The sequence below is a fragment of the Hemicordylus capensis genome, chromosome 4, assembly GCF_027244095.1.
Source record: "Hemicordylus capensis ecotype Gifberg chromosome 4, rHemCap1.1.pri, whole genome shotgun sequence".
Classification (NCBI taxonomy): Eukaryota; Metazoa; Chordata; class Lepidosauria; order Squamata; family Cordylidae; genus Hemicordylus; species Hemicordylus capensis.
The window spans coordinates 307,884,668-307,900,020 of record NC_069660.1 but is presented as its reverse complement, the minus strand read 5'-3'; the positions used below and the strand labels follow the sequence as shown (position 1 = coordinate 307,900,020).

The 15,353-nt window shown below is 45.1% G+C and overlaps 1 protein-coding gene across 1 annotated transcript in view; it reads right to left on the bottom strand.

The window, feature by feature from the left end:
• Positions 1–15,353, bottom strand: part of TG (thyroglobulin) — a 240,257-nt gene that overhangs the window by 23,781 nt on the left and 201,123 nt on the right. Inside the window, exons 44-45 of the mRNA XM_053245969.1 lie at positions 12,672–12,853; positions 1,622–1,729 (exon numbers count right to left, since the gene is read on the bottom strand). Coding sequence (XP_053101944.1) covers positions 1,622–1,729; positions 12,672–12,853 — 290 coding nt within the window. The remainder of the gene's footprint in view (positions 1–1,621; positions 1,730–12,671; positions 12,854–15,353) is intronic.

Genomic DNA, 15,353 nt, shown 5'->3' with positions numbered 1-15,353 from the left:
GAGAGGTGTCCTAGAGCAGAGAGTGGTGGCTGGTAGTTCCCAAGGGGGGGCAAGGAAGCTACCAGAATTATTTCAAAGAAATTGGGCAAAAGGCTGGTTTTTAAGTGATTTTTGAAGTTTACGCGTCTTTAAGGTTTTTCTCTATAGAGAAGAATTGAGGTTTCACTAGATGTATCGCTTCACGTCAAGGGGAAAGGGGTGGCTTAGAGTGGAGTGTGGTGGGTGGTAGTGCCCAAGGGGGGCAAGGAAGCTACCAGAATTATTTGAAAGGAATTGGGCAAAAGGCTGGTTTTTAAGTGATTTTTGAAGTTTACGCGTCTTTAAGGTTTTTCTCCATAAGGACGAATGGAGGTTTCAGAAGCCCCATAACTGCACTTGGAGGGTGCTGGGGTGTCCCAGAGCGAGCAGTGGTGTAGTGCACACAGGGTGCCAACCACCCCCATGGGTTGCTAACCCATGGGGTACTGGGTTTTGTTGTTTCTGAGCTGTTCTGAGTGTAGATTCTCTGGTAGCAAATGAGAGTGGATTCATGGTTTGTCATTGAAAATCTCATTTGCTACAAGCACCTTTGGCAGCAGGACCGGCAAAGACCTTGGAGGGCTGCTGCTGCCAGTCAGAGCACACAATGGAAGGCATTTTCCTATGTAAACAGGAGTTCTGGGGGGAGCGGAGTGCTTTTGGTGTTTTGCACACAGGAAGTAATAGAAAGAGAAACTCAAAATACTTTCTTTCAGCGCACTTATTTTAGCTCAGGCTTTAGTTGAGTTTCCCTTGATCCTTCACTTGAGTGAAGCCACAAGGCTGGGACCGGAAGCGGCCACACACCTTGTTGCTTCCTGCACCTTCTGCTGGCAGCACATTGCCAGCTGGGTGATCCAGTTAAAGCTCAAAGACCCAACATGGCCTGAAACACCAAAGGCACAGAGGCATGCAACAGAAAAAAGAGTGGAGCAGGCAACTCATGGAATACTATGAGGAGAGCTGGCCTTGAGGCAGCAAGAAGGAATCGTCCCCTTTACTAAGCAGAGTCTGCCTTGGCTTGCATTTGGATAGGTGACTACGTGTGAGCACTATCAGATATTCTCCTTAGGGGATGGGGCTGTAGATCAGTGGGATTTTGTCTGCATACTTGCACACAGAAGGCCCTGGTTCACTCTCTGGCATCTCCTGGTAGAGCTGGAAGCAGAGATGCAGGTAATTTGGGAGCCTGGACCTAAAGGCCTTTGGAGACCGCCCCCACTCCCCTGCTGCAAGTTAAGCATCACTTTTTAACACACAAGTTCTTGAGGGCACAAACCGCACCACCCAGGACAGACTAAAGATGATTTTGTGGGGCCCAGGGGGTTTGGAGGCCCTGGACTTTGGCCCCAAAGTCCAGGGATAAGAGCACCTCTGGCTGGGAGAAACTCCTGCCTGAAATATGGGAGAGCCATTACCAGTCAGTGTAGACAATACCAAGTCCGGTGGACCAATACCGAGTCAGAGCCAGGTCTGACATAAGGCAGCTTCCGTTGACCAACCTGCAATCTACATGGAGATGTACTTCATGTCAACCTCTGGTACTCATTTGGACCGTTTGGTAGATGTGATCCATCTCAGAGTGTTCCAGTGATCTACTTACCTGCTCAAGGAAGATATCTCTGGGACATGGTACAGGAAGACCCTTCCTCTTTTGTTACCAGTCCAGTGCCTGGCCATGTCTATTGTGGGACAAATGATGAAGTGGTCCCTGCAGTAAAGAAAACAATTACCTTTCTTTACTCATGTATTTAAAGCATCTGTTTGCTGCCCTTCTGTTTCACCCAGGATGCACCCAGGATGCTTCATATGGTCATAACAGAACAACAAAAATACAGACGTAAAACTTAAAAACAACACATAACCATAGAAGAAGCATAAAAAACCATTCGTAGCAATAAGAACCAGCAGAATCAGTCCCTGCAACGTCATCCATGCTTTGTAAAGTGGGACCAAAATGCAAAGTCATTTTTGGTTTTTTAATCTTACAATTATAATACAGGCCCTTTGCCTTTAAGAATTCCGGAGAGGTTATTTTAAGCTTTGAAAATTGTCATTTAGCAGAGACCACAAAACCACAGCTTCACTGACCACCCCATGCTGTTTACGCCCACTTTAAAGGCTGATGCTCCTGTTCTCGGCAATCCTAAAATTAAGCAGGTAGCGTTTTTTAATGCAAGAATTAATCTCCAGGGTTTGCAGTTTCAGAGCTAAGGGGAAAGGTCTTGGTCACAATTCTAGGAACTAAACTTCTAGGCATTTCATATAACTATAGAAGCAGTCAACAATGGGGTTGGACAGATATTTTAATTCCATTTTCTAGCAACAGCAATGTTTTAGACGATGTAGCATATTTCTCTAAACTCTGCCATAACCCAACCAAGGGAAGTTAAACCCAGTTATCCCAATGGCTTCTCCATCATGCCTATCTCTCTGATGGATTACCAAAGTGGAGGGTTATAATGGGAGGACGTTTTGATGTATGTTGGCTCAAGTATAGAGATTAGGCAAAAAGGGCAAATAAATTATGCATGGAATAGCATTTCTGCCCAACTGTGCTTCAGGCAAGAATTCAAGGTGAATTTGGGTGGACTCTGCACAGGCAGAATATTGAGGAGGTCCTTTGATGTTCTGTCTTGCTATTCCAACCCAAGAGAAATGCACAGACTTTCTAGTTAGTATACTGTATTCCCCAGAAGCTTCTAATCTGGTGGCTTTCGGCCACCTCTTTGTCTCAGAGGCAAGATGCCTCTGAATACCAGTTGCAGGGGAGTAACAGCAAGAGAGAGGGCACGCCCTCACCTCTTGCCTGTGGGCTTCCCAGAGGCATCTGGTGGGCCACCATGTGAAACAGGATGCTGGACTTGATGGGCCTTGGGCCTGATCCAGCAGGGCTGTTCCTATGTTCTTGTTGTTGCTGCTGCTGCTGCCATAAGCTTTTTTACCAAAAGATTTAAGAGTTCCTCTCTTTTAAAAAAAAAAAAGCAGTAAAAAGCTGCCTGCATAGCTGCAGTGGAGGACTGGATTTTCTAGAATGGTCTTATCAAGGGGAAGGGACTTAGGAGAGTGGCAGAGCCCATGCTAGGCTGCCAAGGTCAAAATGCCCCGTGTGTGGGTCTGTGGATGGGTGGGTGGATGTCTGGATGGACAGATGGATAGTCAGTGTGATGTAGTGGTTAGAATATTGGGCTAGGACTGGAGAGAACCGAGTTCAAATCCCTGTTCAGCCAGAAAACTCCCTGGGTGACTCTGGGCCCGTCATGTATCTCTCAGGCTAGGCTATCTCCCAGGGCTGTTATGAGGATAAACATAGCCATGTAGGCTCCTCTAGGCTCCTTGGAGAAAGAGTGGGATACAAATGTAAAAAATAAATAAAATAAACAGAACACCTTATTATATGTTAAAGAAATTGTCATTATTTGTCTGATGACAAAGTATAAAAGAAAGCAGAGGAAAAATCTATAATTCACAACAGAAAATAACTGCTTATAATAACACAGATGCATCTTATAATAACACAGACGCATGTGTTGTTGAATAAATAAATCTGCAGTGCAAGCAGGCATATCTGAAATTGTGATTTCAAGAGATCACTGAGGAATGCCATGAAGCTCTGTAGAGAGTCTAGAGATTAGGGCATCTGGTAGTCTTCTCATTAGGGGTGTGCAAGAACCATTTGAACTGCAGTTCAAGCACCATTTGGGAGTGGGGACTGGGAGCTTTAAGAAAGAGGAGGGCAGGTCCTTAACTGCTCTCCGCCACCCCATGCAGCTGCCTGCTAGGGCAGACATTTATTCTAGAAATAAATTTAAATTATAAATAGCATGTGCCAGTGCCATTTGTGTGATCAGCATGGTGTTTCTGACCATACTGTGAAGCTGTGAAGTTATTGATTTATTGATTTATTGATTTGATTTGATTTCTATATCACCCTTCCAAAAATGGCTCAGGGCGGTTACCACCTATCAGAGGAGAGCAGATCTTGTGGTAGCAAGCATGAATTGTCCCCGTAATGATAAGCCTCTGATCAACCCCTCCTTTCCCCTAAAGAGTGAACCAGAAGTGAACCCTGTCCTGACAGACAGGCTGGTAACCTCCAGGGCTCAGTCAATCAGCACACAAGGTGGGTGGGACTTAGGGGACATAAGGAGGGAGAAGGGTTCCTTTGTTAGAAGGAGCTAGGCTAGAGGTGAGGGCAGGGCATGTGGCCATGGAGCTGGCTATGAAAGGCACTGCAGATCCTTGAGAGACAGGACTGTGGGAAGCTTGAATCTCATTAGGTGAGGGGTGAGTTTTCAAGGAAAAGGGGAGTCAGCCTAGGGAACAGTTTGTAAGTCAGATTTTGCATTAGAAAACTTATATTTCTTTCCTGTGTTTTGCATATCCCTGAACCTATTCTATTGTTGTTTTCTGTAATGCAACTAAGCTAAGAAAAGCTGAGCTTGCACCCATCCAGCTAGGGTGCTGTAAAAAACTCTATAGGCTTTTAAGGGTACTCTTGTGTTTTCCTACATTCCAGTTCTTTGCAACTGGGTAACCAGGATTTTTAAAATGTGCTGCCCCAAATATCATCTGGGGTGCTTTTTGAAGTATTCTTGCAACTACTGAGTGTTTCTTTTACCTGTAACTAAAAGCTGAGAGAGCCTCAGACAGAAGCTATCTGTAGTATTTTGAATAAAATTTATTTTTCTTTTTGGTTCTTTGCCATTTTAAACAAGCCTCTTTGAATGGATTTTTAACTAAGGAGAAGTGGGGCTGGAAAGGGTTTTTCTCTGGTGCAACACACCACATTCCATTCAGCAATTCTACCAGTTTTCTCACCACGTGTAACCTTGCACATGGAAGGTTTTTGTACTTTTCTAATAGTAAAAGAAGGAGAGTTTCCCTGGAGATTCACCCAAGCCCCAGGGGCGGGGGTGTTAAACTGTTAATAACTGGGTGTGGTGGTAGCATATAAACTACGGGACATACAGGAAAGTTTAAGTTGAAAGCCTTTGTTCTCAAAGCATGGAGGGGATGATTCAGAATTTTTCTTCCCCTCTCATGGGCTGGCTCTAAGACAAAGGCTCCCCTCTAAGACAAAGGCTCCACTACATCCCCTTTGCTAAGCAGGGTCTGCCCTGGTTTGCATTTGAATTAGAGAATGGTTTGCATTTAAATGAGCACTGTAAGATATTCCCCTTAGGGGATGGGGCTACTCTGGAAAGAGCAGAAGGTTCTCAGTTCCCTCCCTGGCATCTCCAAAATAAGACTGGGAGAGAATCCTCCCTGCAGTTTTGGAGAAGCTGCTGCCAGTCTGTGCAGACAATACTGAGCTAGATGGTCCGATCATCTGACTTGGTAGAAAGCAGCTTCCTATGTTCTTATGCACCTGTGTTTTAGCACCTGGTTTACAGCAAATTGCCTGGATTCTCTTTTCTGCAAGGCCTTTGAATGTGTCTTTATCAGCTAAATTATGTTTTGTCCTTACTCTGTTTTACTTGTTGCATTCAATGTAGTTTATTTTTTTTTTAGTTCTTTATTCTCCAAAGCTCTCAAAGGCTGCTGCTGTTATGACCTTGCTCTTTCTCTTTTCTATTGTTTTAGGCTGCATTTCCACAGTGGTAAAATTTTACCCGAAATGTTACCCATTTCACTGGGCAGTGTCCACACTAATGACTAGGCACTACTGAAATCAACCAATACCATTAACCTCAGCTAGGACTTAGTGACACCTTTGAATGGATGCTACCATTGTTTTTATGACCGTTTTATGCTGCAGCTGTTGTAAACAATTTTGGATATTTTAAGGAAAAAAATGCTATACAAAGTTGAGGTTGTTTTTTGTTTATTTATAGCAGCCAGGTGATTACTCACTCATTTCTAGAAAAGGAAATAGAAAAGAGATACTGTGGAAAAATAAATGTCGAGGCATTATTAGCTGTCTAAAATTAACTTATGTGCAGTTTGGAAGGGAGGATAAAAATATATTTTTTAAAACTCTTTTTAATAAATGTTTTCAGCAATGGAGCCAAAAATAGGAGTAGGATTAGTGATGGATGGAGAGAGGTTGATTGATTGGTTGATTAAATGCTGTCAAGTCAGTGCCAACTCAGCGACCACCTAGATATATTCTCTCCAAGATGATTTGTCTTCAACTTGGCCTTTAAGGTCTCTCAGTGGTGCATTCATTGCTGTCATAATCGAGTCCATCCACCTTGCTGCTGGTCATCCCCTTCTTTTCTTTCTTTCAACTCCCCTGCTAATTTAGCAAAGAGGCACCTTTTTAAAGTGGTGATTCTCTTTATTTAGCAGGGGGAGAGTAACTGGCCCTATCCACCCGCAACACACTACCTCCAGTGACTGTTGCTGGTGTCTGTCTTGTGTTTCTTTTTATATTGTGTGCCCTTTGGGAACAGGAATCCATCTTATTTATTTATTAATTCTCTGTGTAAACCACTTTGGAAACTTATGTTGAAGTGGTATATAAATATTTGAGTTTAAAAAAAACAAAACATTTCCCAGCATTATAGGAAAGAGGAGAGCTGGTCTGGAGAGGAGAGCTGGTCTTGTGGTAGCAAGCATGACTTGTCCCCTTAGCTAAGCAGGGTCCACCTTGGTTGCATATGAATGGGAGACTAGAAGTGTGAGCACTGTAAGATATTCCCCTCAGGGGATGGAGCCACTCTGGGAAGAGCATCTAGGTTTCAAGTTCCCTCCCTGGCTTCTCCAAGATAGGGCTGAGAGAGATTCCTGCCTGCAACCTTGGAGAAGCCACTGCCAGTCTGTGAAGACAATACTGAGCTAGATAGACTAATGGTCTGACTCAGCATATGGCAGCTTCCTATGTTCCTATGGACTTCTCAAGGGAGCTGGGTTTTTGCATAATGTGTCCAAAGTATGATAGTTTGAGCCTGGTCATTTGTGCCTCGAGTGTAAATTCTGGATTGATTTGTTCTATGATCCATTTATTGGTCTTCCTGGCAATCCATGGTATCCTCAAAAGATGAGGTTCTATTGATGTAAGCAAGGTTTCATCATTATTTGCCTGTGGTTTTCTGATTTCCTTATATCTAAAGTACTGATTTTTTACAATAAATTTTGCAAAAGAGAGAGGGGGGGGCATATATATACATTTTGAATAAAATCAATAAGACAGGGATGCTCCAGATGCTGCCCTTTCACTACTTCTCCATCTTGGTGACACCCACCTTCTAAGCTATGAGAGGCTTTTTACAGGCACATTGAGTTATGAAATCTGTTAGTTACATTTCTTGCAGCAGAAGTAGTGATGTCTGGGGGTCTCCTAGGAGTGGGCCATGCCATGAACCAAGGAGCCATGTTATTGCTTTCAATGCCTGGTGAGACTTAGCCGCCTTGGTTGCAGCTGCCAGGACAAAGACACAGTGGGTGGCTGACATACAGAGCAAGGAGCCATGGCTGCAGCAAGAGAGCAGCCTAACCAAACTCGCTGACTAACTGCAACCCTCGGGGACCTATTTCCGGGGCGTTTTTCACACAGCAGGCTTTACAGTGCATTCAAAGCTTCCCCCAAAAAACGATGCAAAAATTGGATTATTATTATTTTTACCCTGGATATAAATTGGACTACACTCTAACATGCAATGAGATTCCCGAATCGTATGTGAAGTGCTCCCCGATAGCTCGCAGGGACCTTGGGGTGAATCTGGCCAATATGTGAATGCACACCCTCCATTCCGGGGGAGATACGAGCTAAAAGCCCAGGTCAGGATAGGCCCATGGACTAGGCATATCCAGGTGGTCAACTAGGGCATCAAATCTTGGGGCGCGGGGCTTTTTTTTTTTGCAAAAGTGGGTGCCCCTGCCCCTGCAGTGAATAGCCACAGCAGATAGTGGGGGAAGGATATTATATCGTTAAAAATTTTTTTTAAAATGTCCTGCCACTACTGCTACCCCACTACCCCTGCCACTGCCCTGCTCCATGTAGAGTCAACCTCCACTGCTTGTGCCACCTCTGCCACTCATCCGGCCAATGCATATGTGTGGAAGCCATTTGAGGGGCCAGCTGGTAAAACCTTTGCTGGACAAATCCAACAAATGGCCACTGCACATGCACACTGGCCAGTTGAAAGGCAGTGTGCAGACTCTGCACAAAGCTGGGCAGTGGCGCCGGGCAGCAGTGGTGGGACATCTTATGAATTTTTAATGGTACTCCCCCAGGTGCCTCAGCCAGTGCCAGCCATCAAGTGTAGCTTTGGCACGCCCCTCCCCATTCAGTTAAAATTATATTCTGTAGGGTACAGAATACAATTTGAACAGAATGGGTGTGGGTGTGTGTGTGTGTGTGTGTGTGTGTGTGTGTGTGTGTGTGTGTGTGTGTATGCCAAAGTCATACTTCGCCTAAGGGCACCAAAACTCTAGGGCTGACACTCTTTAAGGTGGAAGGCTTCCTGGGAAGGGGGAGGGTGTACAAAATTGCTGCTATCCCACTGCACTGGTGCAGTTAGTGAGAAAGTTCTGTTAGGCTGCTCTCTTACTGCAATGGTGCATCCATACTTTGCTCTGTATGTCAGCTACTTTCTGAGAGCAAGGGAGGAATGCCCCAGATATCTGGCCTGCCAATCAATGGGGCCATTAACATAACTGGGCAGGGGGAGGAAGTTATGGCTCACCTTCCCCCCAGACTATCGATGAAAGGACTCAGGAGCGCAGATCCCAGAATATCTGTGCTGCGTGGCACAGCTTGGAGCTCCGGATGACACATTCCAGATATCCCACAATGCACCGTGTAATGTGTGTGGTGCATTGAGGGATTACCCCAGGAGACAGGCCCTCTAAGTGCCCGCCTCTGTGTCTGCTGAGGCTGAATGCATCCCCAGTGAACACACGATCTCGGAGCCCGAGTTAAGGGCTTGCCTGTGCCTTTAACCCTGGCTAAAAGCTGGGTTAAAAAACTGGGCTAGGCAGCACTGCCCTGGCTGAATCGGGTCCAATACCAGCGGTTCTCATAGTTGGGCTTCCCAAGCCTGGGTTAGGCTGTGTGTGAGAACAGCTTCTATGTGAACTGAGAATTTCTCCCTGGTTTTTGTTCATACTTAGTATGTTTTGGAGATAAGTAGTAATTAAATAACATTTGAAGTTTGAGCCTTGGGCGCCCAAACTGGTAAGGGTTTATGGGCAGGCTCCTTCAATATATATAAGGGAGTATTTCAGGAGCTAACTCACTCCCATTACAGTAGAAGTGAACAGGGTCTCTGAGGCAACAGCTGGTAAATGATATGGAGATTCATTTAAGGTTAAACTAATCTACCTTATGTAGTAGCACATGATGGTAGGAAAGACCTATCCCTAGCTACTAGCTACACGGTGATCAGAGAGAGACCTAAAGAAGCATGGTGGTCAGAGAGAGAGCTATAGATCCATTCTGGGAAGAAGGCAGAGGAGGAAGTCACCCTCCGGAAGTTCTTGAGTACATTCTATCAATTGTGGGGTCATAGAGGCAGAGATAAACAGGAAAGAGAAGGAGACCCTAAATGACTATCTCTACTCCCAATGCTTCTAGTGGTCATTAGGCTTATCGGTGCAAAAGGTCGATGCCATCTGGAGCTGGATCTCCAACAATATGCAGCTTATGTTTGGGTATACAGCTTAGCTCCAGTAACCCTCCCAGCCTTGAGAAACCTCAGTTCATGTTTAAAAGTTGGGGGTGGCTTATAATGCCATTGACCTAACTGTTGTGGGCAGCAAAGGGAGCTGCTGGAATGGTGGGGGGAACCGCTGTGTATGGGTGTGGCTTTCCTAAAGTGTGGCAAGCATCTTCTCCACCCCAGCTGCTTTTTTTAAATTGTCAAGCCAATCACTATAAAGAAAGCGTAAGAGCTGACATTTTGTGGGGGTTGGGGGTATGAGCTGGCTTCTTATTATAGGCCCATATGGTGAACCGGACAATTTTGAACCTGCAAAAAAACACAGGAGCAGCCAAAGAAAATTAAATAAATGCTCTTAAACCACAAGACACAGTGTGTGAGGGTTTCAGCTACCATTTCGACTTCCTTCTTGGAGTTTATAACCCCATCTGAATTTGCCAGAAGGATCATAACCCATAATTTAAAACTGGCCTGAGCTTTATATATGTATCCACTTTTAAAAAAAGCAAGTTCTTGCCTTTTTTACACTTGCACACTTTCTAGAAACGTACATCAAAATCTTGTTGAGTTTGTCTTCTGGGTAATGTGTGGTGAAACTTAACTGCATCCCAACATCACACCAGGTCCATTCAGACATTATGTCCAACACTTGTACAATGAGTGTACATTGTACATAGGTACAGGCATTCACATGTGATACTGAATGCAGGTACAGAAGTATGCTTCCTGTCTGTACAATGCATTTGAAGAGCCTGTATGAGGGCTCACTTTAAAAATGAACCCAAGTACAGTCATTCACACAAACATGTGTATAAGTGTACAGACCTAGAGTTCTCCAACTCCAAGAGTGTACAGACATTTGTGCACTCGTGCAGCATAATGTGTATGGCTTATATGGCTTATATATAGCTTCAGCTGATAGGGATGTGCGAAACATTTCGGGTACAAAATGTTTTGTACTCAAAATGGGCCATTCCGGGTGTTTTGTAGACAAAACAAAACACCCATTATCCAAATCTGAAAGTTTTGTACACAAAACAAAATGTTCCTGTTTTGGCTACAAAACATTTTGTTGTTTCAGGCCTCCATTTTGCGGCGATCTCTGAGTCATTCTCCATTCTGTGTTTGACATCTCTTTGAATGTCCTGCCCTTCCAGCCTTCTGATCGGTGACCTTAAGCATGGGCTGACCTGCTGACGATTAGTTCCCCATTGGCTCTTTTGCCTCTTGCCACTCTTTACTGACCCCACATTGGCCAGGGGAAGGGTCGAAGAAGGGGCAAGGGGGGGGGAGGCGTTCAAGGAGGGGTTTTCAATTCATTCAACATTAGTTACTCATTTGCCATTCTGCCGTTCTGCCTCACTGGAGAGAGAGAGAGAGAGAGAGAGAGAACGAACTAGTTTGCATTGCATGGCATGCCTCAAGTTGCCATGATGATGCCATGCCATTGCTGATGCCTGCCTGCCTTGTTGCCAGCCTGAACCCGGCCTGCCAGCCTGCTATGGCTACTGCATGCCAGTCTTGGAATGGATTTATCTGCTGCATTGCTTTTTTGTTCCAGAAACATTTTTTTTCACCCTATTGAGAGATGCCATGCCATTGCCTATGCCTGCCTTGTTGCCAGCCTGAGCCCAGCCTAAAGATTCTCTGGTAGCTTTTGGGATTTTCAATGACAAACCATGAATCCACCCTCGTATGCTACCAGAGAATCTACACTCAAAACATCTAAGGAACAACAGAACCCAGTACCCCATGGGTTAGCAACCCATGGGGGTGGTTGGCATCCTATGTGTTCTACATCACCACTTGATCTGGGCCAGCCCGATGCCCCCCAAGTGCAGTTATGGGACTGCTGAAACCTTCATAATACCCTATGGGGAAGAACCTTAAAGACGCGTAAACTCCATTAAAGCTTTAAAAATCAGCCCTCTGCCCAATTCCTTTGAAATAATTCTGGCATCTTCCTTGCCCCCACTGGGCACTACTACCCACTGTCTTCTGCTCTGGGCCATCCCTTCCCCCCTCCCCCAACATAAAGCTATACTTTTGCTGAAACCTACATTATTCCCTATGGGAAAAATCTTAAATTTCAATAATTCACCAAAAATCAGCCCTTTGCCCATTCCTCTGAAATTTGGGTGGTAGCTTCCAGCCACTGGGCAATACCACCCCACCCACTAGTTTTGCCCTGGTGCTATGGTCATCGCATCCTCTGTTGCTGATATGCAAGATACGTCCATTTCTGGAGACAAATGACCTTAAAACGGTGGTAGATTTGCTGGTAACCTCTAGGAAGGCAGGTATCTCTCTCAGCTCTATCTTGGAGATGCCAGGGAGGGAACATGGGACCTTCTGCTCTTCTCAGAGCAGCTCAATCCCCTGAGGGGAATATCTTACAGTGCTCACACATGTAGTCTTCCATTCATATGCAACCAGGACAGACCCTGCTTAGCTAAGGGGACAAGTCATGCTTGCTACCACAAGTCCAGCTCTCCTCTTGAGAGTGTGCTTGCCTTTCAGTGCCGAGGTCGCAAAATCTGTTTCTGCTAGTCTGCAGCAGAAGCCAGCTGTGCACAGCATTGATTGGCTGGCATCTGTGTTGTCGCAAAACCATTTCACTTTTGTCAGAGCCATTTAGAAGCATTTTACAACTCCACTCATTTTTAAAAAATGAAGGTCATGAATAAACTCTTGATTGCTTGATTTTGAAAAACAATTAAAAGGTGGACAGCCTACCTAGAGCGGATTGCAAAGGATAAGGCTGGTGGCTGAATCAGCAGTGGAATTGTTGTTAAGTATTTGTGACACTGCAAAGGTAGGGAAGCTGAGCTTGCTCCAGAGAAGGGGGGAAATAAGTTATAATATCTACTTTTTTTAAAGGTATGGCTAACAAGATGAAGACACTAACCTCATAGTCCAAACAAAAAAATAATTGCTTGTTAGAACACTTTTTTTCATTTTCCTGCCTTTCTCTTTCTTCCTTGAAACGCGCTTTTTAAAAAAATGCATATTGACCAGCTAGAATAATGCAGAATAGTTTCTTACCGAGTGGCATTTTCCAAAGCCCTGGAGAACGAGGCATATTCGGTGGATGAGTGCTGTAGGGAGTAAAACCAGGTGGCTGCATCCAGCACAGCAATATTGGAGTCTTCTCCCCCCAAAGAGTTTTGGAGAGCCTGATAGAAGATGGTTTTGCTGTTGGCACGGCCTTGGATTGCCTCAAATCGCTAGAGGGAGGGAAGAAGGTAGTCAGAAGAGAAAAACCCAGTTCACACACTGCCAATGCATTTGTTTCACATTCTAAATGTGCACTGGAAGAAGCATGGATGACATACATCACCTTATTTCTTCAGGTATGCATCTCTCTGCTGGTGCTTGCTACAGCTATCTCATGGTTTTTCAAAGGATCAGCAATTTGGTTTGGCTGTTTAAGTGAATGCTACTCTAAAATGCTTGCCAACTGTCATCAGTATCGAGCAGTTGTATTCTTTGACAGGGTTCTCAGACTTGGGTCCCCAGGGTGTTTTCCGGACTATGGGATTTGCAACAGGTAAAGTGTAGCAAAGTGTGATGGAATAGTGCAATGGTTTAAAACAGAGAGTTATTCAATGTCTTGTTGTAGGCTGGCAGCCATTCATATTTTCTGACCATTGCAACATGTTTTAACATAAGAACAGCCCTGCTGGATCAGGCCCAAGGCCCATCTAGTCCAACATTCCCATTTCACACAGTGGCCCACCAGATGCCGCTGGAAGCCACAGGCAGGAGTTGAGAGCATGCCCTCTCTCCTGCTCTTACTCCCCTGCAACTGGTACTCAGAGGCATCCTGCCTTTGAGGCTGGAGGTGGCCTGTAGCCCTCCGACTAGTAGCTGATGATAGACCTCTTTTCCATGAAGTTATGTATCCAAACCCCTCTTAAAGCCATCCAGGTTGTTGGCTGTCACCACATCTTGTGGCAGAGAATTCCACAAGTTGATTTTCAAGGCAAGACTGTCCATATTCTCCTTGAAACGGGTCTATCTGCCCCTCCTACTGCTCCATTTGGGCCAATGGAGTTGTGGGGGGCATGATGTGAATTTTTTTTTGGTAACTTCTCTGCTGCCTTGTGCAGATCCACCAGCAGAGGGAAGCGTCATTCCAAAACAAAAATCTAACTTTGTCTTGCATCATTCCAGTTTTGCACAAGCAATAACCGGAGGGGGGGGATTTTTTTTTAAAGAGGGTGACTGAGGTGCGTAAGGAGATCAATTAATCAATCAACCAATCAATCAATCAATAGAAGGGAAGAGGTGGAGGGGAGGCGTGTGCTCCTTCAGTGCCCTCAATCTGTGTGGGATTGCACAGAAGTAAATGAATCATGATTCAGTTCAATGGGCTTCCTTGTAAGTAAGTGACTATTCTCTCTTCCTACCCTTTGACTTGTAGTAAGCAAGTGGGATTGCACAGAAGTAAATGATTTAGTTCAATGGGCTTCCTCTTCAGTAAAAGTGCACGAGAAAGGGTTGGATTCAGAAATCTGCTCAGCTGCTCTAGTATAAGTCTCTGGTCAAAGTTGCAAATTAAAAGGGGAATGCACAAAAGAACCCCAGTGGAAAAATAATAAGAATAAAACCCCTTCAATCTCCTCCCTCCCCCTCCCCTCCTCTTCTTTGTTGACAAGCTCAAGTTATATTGGAAGTAAGCAGAGGAGGAAGGAGGTGTGGGGTTTGGGATCTGTGGGCAGGAAAGGAGGGGGGAGCCGAGATTTCTCCCTGCCTTTTTCTCTCCCCATGGCAAGGAGGTGGAGGAAGCAAGTTCAGGCTGGGGGGGCAACACACTGCAACTCATAAACTCCATTGCAAGCCTCCCTGCCACGGAAAAATACAGCTACTTGCCTGCAAGGCGATTACCACTTATAGGGCCATAATGCATCATGAAAATTCAAAACAAGGTATCGGAAATATGGGCGGCACCCTGCTGACAGCACAGCGATGTCAAAACAGTGGCAATATGGAGGGGCACTTATGGAACGTGTGGAAGATGTTGTTGGGCTATAGCTTCCATCATCCCCAGCCACAATGGCCAAAAGCTGGGGGCGGGGAGTTGTCTGAGAAACCCTTTTCTATGGGATTGTAAGCCCTGGGCTAAATCCACCATGGATCAATTTAAAGCAGTTTCTGTGAGACCTTTCAGAGAGTTGTATCTCTGAAAACACTCTTTAGCCATTCAAGACAAAGACTAGAAGCCAAATGTTTTGCACACAAAAGTGATCAGTCCTTTGTTGAGTACATCTGCAGCTTTTTCTGTATGGAGGCATTAAGAAGGTCTAATCTGAATGAGATGGCTATGTCAGGGAGAAGGCTAGGCTAGAACCCTTCCCTTTGTGCAAGGAGGAGCATTCAGCAACATGAGCCCTCCCACTTACAATCTGCTGGTGGTACAGTCCAGACACAGGTTTACTCCTCATATGCTGCATGTGAGAATGGGGCCTTCTGGGTGGGTTACTTTAGAAGCACCACATCTGGTTTGCATCAGAAGAGCCAGAAAATATTTCCACAATCTAGCATAGGAAGCAAAACGCAGAGAAAAACAGCTACACACAGAATGGCTCACATCATGCCTTTTCCAAAAGATTCTTATGCATTGTGGAGACAGAGGAGAAGAGGACAGAGTCATGCAAACTGGTGCCAAGTCTCTTCTCCTGGGGGGGTTTCTGATGAGCTCTTTCTCCCTGCATTTCATGCCTT